Source organism: Acomys russatus, chromosome 24 (genome assembly GCF_903995435.1).
Source record: "Acomys russatus chromosome 24, mAcoRus1.1, whole genome shotgun sequence".
Taxonomy (NCBI): Eukaryota; Metazoa; Chordata; class Mammalia; order Rodentia; family Muridae; genus Acomys; species Acomys russatus.
Genome location: NC_067160.1, coordinates 8,759,274 through 8,765,610, shown reverse-complemented (window position 1 = coordinate 8,765,610; position 6,337 = coordinate 8,759,274). Strand labels below are relative to the sequence as shown.

Genomic DNA, 6,337 nt, shown 5'->3' with positions numbered 1-6,337 from the left:
GGAATATTAAAGCATTTTCTGTTTTGTGAATTGATTTCTTGCATGTGTACATCTCAAAGCCTGAGAAGAATACAGTAGGAAGGAGATTCTCTGTCATTTATAAAAATAGAACAGTGGTTTCTAGTAAGGCAATTACCCTCATGTAAAATTACTCATTGAGATGTTTCCACAAGGGAAGAAGAGACACCCAAAGGTCTTTGCTGTGTTTTTATAGCCACTGCAATACTTACTCCCACTTGTGGTCAAAAGGAAGTGAGAAGTGTGCAAGCAAAGTATAGTAGGGAGGGGACAGTTCTGCTCATCACCAAGTCATCCCACTCTGCGTGCCACTGAGAATTCATATTACACTGGGGCTCTCAGTGCATGTGGTACAATTCTAAAGAAAAGCATCTTGGCAGAGGCAGAATTCACTGGCTCATGTAACTGGGGAAGACTTGTTTCGGATATGATTCAACTCAGACTCCAACAATGCAGGGATCTCCTTCCAGTGCCCCTGTTCCCTTGGGGCTGCACTGGTCTTCTTCCCTCGGGGCTGCGCTGATCTTCCCTCTGGGCTGCACTAATCTTCCATGGCAAACTATTTTCCACGGGGCGTGGATGACGATCCTCCACTGAGTTCCCTTCCTGCCCTGCATACAAACATCCACAGGACCCTGTGCTTCAGCCTCTAGATTGAAAGGCAATTGTGAAGGATTCTGGATGGCCCGGGTCAGATCACACGTCACTGCAGAACCACTTAGAGGGCACAGGGAATGTGGGTACTGTTTATCAAGTCAGTGAATTCTTCAGCGTCATTTGCTCGGGGTCAGTTGCTAGATTCACTAGAATCATTTGCTGAGCAAGAGAAATGGCAGTTGCTTAGCACAGCCCTCATGGGGATTCCCATGTGTTGAGTGACACTTTCTAGAGAGACTTAAAGAAATGGCTGTTTACCTGATAGGGAACCTGTGCTAGACTATTGAGTAGCAATTTTCTGCATAGCTAGTCAATACACAGAAAGTTCTAAAGGAGGCTCATCAAGACCCAGGATGCCCTAAAGAGAGGTCAGGAAGTAAAGAGCTCAGAAGGCTCAGGAACTCCCTGAAACTGAAGACATGAACAAAACACTGCCCCAAAGGTCAGATAAGCAGAAAATACTGCAGGGGAGACCAGCTGAACTGCCTGGAAGGGGAAAGGGGATATCTGAGTTTCTTGCGAGAGACTTTCTGACCTGTCAGGCTATATACAAGTTGTGCAGAGTCCCAGGGTTCCACTCTTATGAGTTATCACCCATTCTGGGATAGCTTTTCAGTGATACAGCTATTTCTGGTTCATTCTTGATCCCTTACATAACTAATAAACTCACTGTTCACTAAGTTGGATTTTGGTGGTATCTTTATTTTGGTCTGTTGTAGATTTCCTATCTGGGGGTGGTGGTGGGTGGTGGAGATAGATATTTATTCGCATTTCCCTAGGTACGGTATCATACAAGACAGACCAAAGCGTCTACCTAAGTATAGTTTGGTAATCCAATATATTGGAATTATTTAAAGGGAAATGGGTTACTTCTAGGAGCATAGGTAACTTGAGGACAGCTGTGTCACTGGAAAGTTTACTCCAGAATGATGACTCATGGATGCTGAATTGCTGGGGCTTCCTATCGAACATGCAGGCAGCTCCCTTGAAGAGAGTCAGTCTGTCTATCTGTCTCTCCCTCTCTGCATGTGTAACCTTGGGAAGTTCCTTTTGGGTCTTAGAACTTTTTGAACCGAGTCTGTCTTCCCTCCAGGAAGCAACGTTTCAATTTGGGAAATAGCTACAAAACAGTCTGTACAGACTACAGCATAGTTTGTAGAGAGATCTACAGTTACGTAAAATAAGCCTCTCTATAGAGAATGTACGTCATACTGGCCCTTAGTCATCCCAAAGGTAATACCCATCAGCTCTCATTTCCAGGAGTTAAGCTAACCCAGCAGACTCAGTGCCACTCCCCATCTTTGTATATTATAACATATGGATTAAACAACCAGTTACTCCACCTCAACAGAAACAACGTGAAAGTCTTCAGTTCTCTTAAACACCAGACATGTAGTCACTGACAAGCCTACAAGTACACATGCTGGATGGAGTGAAACAAGTCCTACTACCTGGATTTGCTACATAGTGTGGCTCATCCCACTGATAAGATCTATCCAAGTAGGTATATTTGTCTGTGAAATTTCTAGTCTAGTGGTACCAGGTCATCTTTAATGACAATGACATTCTAATGAAATAAAAAAAAAAAAATGCTAACAATAATGACAACACAGAGGTCTTTGTTCTAGGCTCTCACTTGGTGTGCTCCAGAGATTTCTTACTCCTCCAATTATGTGTTATTATTGTAGCATTGTGCTGTGGGGATACTCGTGGCAGATGTTAAAGGGCCTCTCTAAAGGTCTACAGCCAGGAAGGGGTAAAGGTGAGATTAAAAACCCAGCTAGATTTAAATATGCAGTTTCAAATCGCTAGATGATGTTTAATTAATGTAAATGCTAGTGGCTATAAAGCTGTCTTTTTCCCTGAAAGCAACTGCTTCTGTTTTTAGCCAGACGGCTGCTGTTTCCCACAGTATGCACAGATACACACACCCTGTGACTGGGGAGAGGTGAGTAGCCACTCTTTGCCTGTGTCTAACTGATTGGGGTTAGACTGGAGCCTAACAGCTCATCACAAAACATGAACACAGGAGTGGGACAGTGGAGGAAACTGATTGTCCTGCTTTTATTGTCAGTAAACATAACACACAGATACGGCTAGCTTCAAATAATGAACATTCTAATGAGACATGCAACAATCTCAAAAAAATCTCAAGGACATGTGAAAGGAAATGTGGGAACTACGCATTGAAGGGTGCTGTATCATGTCCAAAGCTGAGGACACAAAAGGAGGTCAGAGTGAAGAGACAGGCCGCATGGCCATGTTTGATTAGTGTCTGGAGAGTACAAGTGAAACACGCACAGTGGTGACAATGTCTTAGAGGTCACACTGGGCCCTCAGTCTCTCCCTGCTGCATCACCAGATGCTGACGCTCACCTAGCTGACGAAGCAGTCTGCAAAGTGTATGAGGAACAGAGGGGAAGAATGGAAAGGTCTGTTAGGAAAACATGGTAACTTACGGGAGGCCCTGCAGGCCTTTATAAAGCAAGGCAATCGATCTGGGTGAGGGAAGAACGAAACTAAGTTCAGCCCAAATTAGGTAACCGGTGTCGGGCCAAGACTTCTTGGGAGTCTGACATCAGTTTGTTTATTTACGCCATTTTTTAAGCATAGCACAATTTCAGAAAAAAGTTTTTGTGATATCAATGAACTCAACCCTCTGAGTATGGCAAAGCTTAAGACACGCTTACACTGAAGTGCTAAGATGTGTCCTGGTTGATGTAGAAACAGTAAGGGTCTAAGGAGAGTGACTGAAGTAAACTAAATGCCTGTGGGAGTCGGGATTTGGCCTGGCCCTAAGATAACGTAGATGTCACTTAGGCTGTTGTAAAAAGTACAAATGACGTCTCTCATAAGGATGAGTTTAATGGCCTAGAAGTAATGCTCAAGGTTTTAGGAGGAAAAGGCTCTGGGTAAGTAAAATAAAAATCGTGGGAGATCGGTGTAGAGCATGGCTCATCAGACAGCAAAGGATTGCGAAGCCACATCCATTCCCAGCATTCCGGGAGGACAGGCTAGACATGTGTTTCCTTTGAAGGATGCCTGTGAGTTTAACTTTCCTGGCTTTTCTGGTGCAGGCCCTCTTCAGTAAATGGCCTGCCAGAGGCGTGCCAGAGAACACTCCCAGGCTATAAACACCATGGAGTAAGGCCAACATGAGGACAATGTAACTAAGATTTTTAAAGTCAAAAATTCACTAGACAAGACTCCTAATGGAGGGAGAATACTAACTCACCTACAAAAAATCTTTGACCCAAAACTTATCCTGCCTATGAGAAGTGCAGCGCCTTATATATAAAAGCTTAATGGCTGTAAATGTAAGAAATACAAGAAAAATGATGGGAAATTACTTTTTGTCATACCTACATCACACCTAAAGTCCCAAACCACCCACCCTTTCTAAATGGCTACTGTAACATTTAAAGAGAAAAGGCTGAGTGCTATTTTAGGTAAGATAAAAGACAGCCATCCAGTAAAGCCAAAGGGCTCAATTTTTCTTTTAAGTCTTCCTTTGTGATGGGGAAGAAAGGGAGAGAGCTGAGTACATAGTGTTTTTATTTCTGTGATGCAAGTACTCTAAGAATCCTACAGAAGAAGAGGAAGAGAGAGGGATTAAGTTTACCAAGACACATGCAGCTAGGAGAAGGAGCTGCTAGGCAACAAGCCGCAAGGGCTCTGCCATCCTCCGCCCGCTTTGGAGGGAAGTCCACCTAGAAAACCTGGTTCTGACACTTAGCAACTCCAAGACCTGAGTCCCCTGGCATTTTAGATTTTTAGTCTCCTGGGAGACAAAACCAATTCTTAATGGGTTGCTTTGAAGAGTTAAACTAGTCCATTTATTTCTTCATTCTTTCCGAGGGCCAGGCTACAGAACAAAGGAAATGAAGCGGTAAAGTTGCCAACAAATCAGCAGATGAGAAGTTTTGAGGAGATGAGAGCTTAAACGGCAGTGCAGAGCCCGGTGAGCTGGGTGGGCAGTGGTCAAAGCTAGCTTCAAGAAGAGATGTCAGCCATAGTTAACAACATAAAGAGGATGAATGCCAGAGGTAGTACGGATTAAGGAAAAGAACTTTCAGGCAAAGAAGCTGAGAAACTAAATATAATGTGTGAAAAATATCTAGCTTTCTTCTGGGTGCTGGATTAACGACCTGTGCCAGTAAGTCCCATGATATTTAACTTGGGCTAAAGTTGGCCCTATGCAATTTATGGTGAAGTCCAGCGAGCAAGTGTGGTAAGAGACCTGGCCGCTCACCTGAGGTCTCAGTTAACATTTTAGCTCCATAGTAAGAACTATGCTTATATATTTTGAAAAAGTTACAATGAAGAAAATCACTCCAATTTATGTAAAAAAAAAAACCTGGAATTCCTTCCCAGGCAGTTCATGAACCTCATGATTATGCTTTTTAAATGAGTGTTAATCCAAGTTAGAATTAAATACACATCAGTTTCTACGTGAACTACCCAGCAGTCCCGAGAAGAGGTGGAGCTAGAGAGTCTAGAAGCAGGGTCAATAGCAAGTGAGTCTCAAGAGGAAGAAACACTCAGCCCACCCCCCCACCCCCAGCACCCAAGAGAGACCTACAGACATGAATTTGCCATAGATACCTACTGTGAAAAACAGACAAAGGTTACTTATTTGGCCTTTGATTATACATTAAAGCCACTAATAACTATGGTAGTTTATAATTAGACACAAAGGAAGAAAAAAAAATCAATGATTCAATGAACATTTGTTTCTTTTATTCACAAATCATTAGACTTACCCCCTGTTAAGATCTTTTTCTTTATGATTTTACACAAAGGCCCTTGAGATGTATCAATTATAAAACATGTCAAAAAGAAAACATCTTTACAATTTTACAAACGGGAGCTTTGTACAAGAGTTCTCTATAAAATTTGTCAATGTAAAAAAGATGCTGGAGTTGAATGCCAGGCATGTTCAGTTGTCATTAGGAGTACTTGTGTTTTGTTGGGGACTTTTCTCTCCTCTGGTCCCGATTTCTCTTTGAGTCTCTAGAATGTTCAGAGTATCTGCTTGATTTTTCCCATCGTCTCTCAGCACCATTCTGATACCTGTCGTCATCACTTTTATGACCTGAGTGTCGTCTACTCCTCTCCCTTGACTTGGAGCGATCCCTTCTTCTTCTGGCACCTTCACTATCCTCATTTCGGGTTCTTTGCTTCTCATTTTCAGAAAAAGAATCTCTTCTCTCTCGTCGCTTCTTTGGCTCACCATGCTTGTCTTCCAGCGCTCTGTGCATATCTTGGTCTCGGCCATTCCCAACTCTACTGTAACTATTTTCTTGGTTTCTATCCGCCATGTACTTTGCTAAGGAATCCCCCCAGTCTGCATCTCGGGAGTTTGGAGCTCTGTGTCTTTCAGACCTTGCTCTCTCAGTCCTCCCTTCCTGGTGCCTTTGTTCCTCCCGGCCTCCTCCTTGCCTGTCACGTGTCGACTTGCCCCTGGCTGATTTATCTACTTCTTCGCTTCTGGACTTCCCTCGTCTCTTCTTTCTTGTGCCTTTAGCTTCATACAAAAAAATTAACTGTAGTTAGTTTTTATGTTAATCTAAATTCATAATTTAACAATAACACTTACTAACATACTGTAGTTTACCTGTGTAAACTAGATGTGAAGTCAAACTGAAAAGCCTAAAGACAA

General features: G+C 42.8%; 1 protein-coding gene across 1 annotated transcript in view; it reads right to left on the bottom strand.

The window, feature by feature from the left end:
- Positions 1-5,402: 5,402 nt before the first annotated feature.
- The window catches only part of Cwc22 (CWC22 spliceosome associated protein homolog), a 40,328-nt gene continuing 39,393 nt past the window's right edge, over positions 5,403-6,337 (bottom strand). Inside the window, exon 19 of the mRNA XM_051166195.1 lies at positions 5,403-6,202. Coding sequence (XP_051022152.1) covers positions 5,625-6,202 — 578 coding nt within the window. The 3' untranslated portion in view covers positions 5,403-5,624. The remainder of the gene's footprint in view (positions 6,203-6,337) is intronic.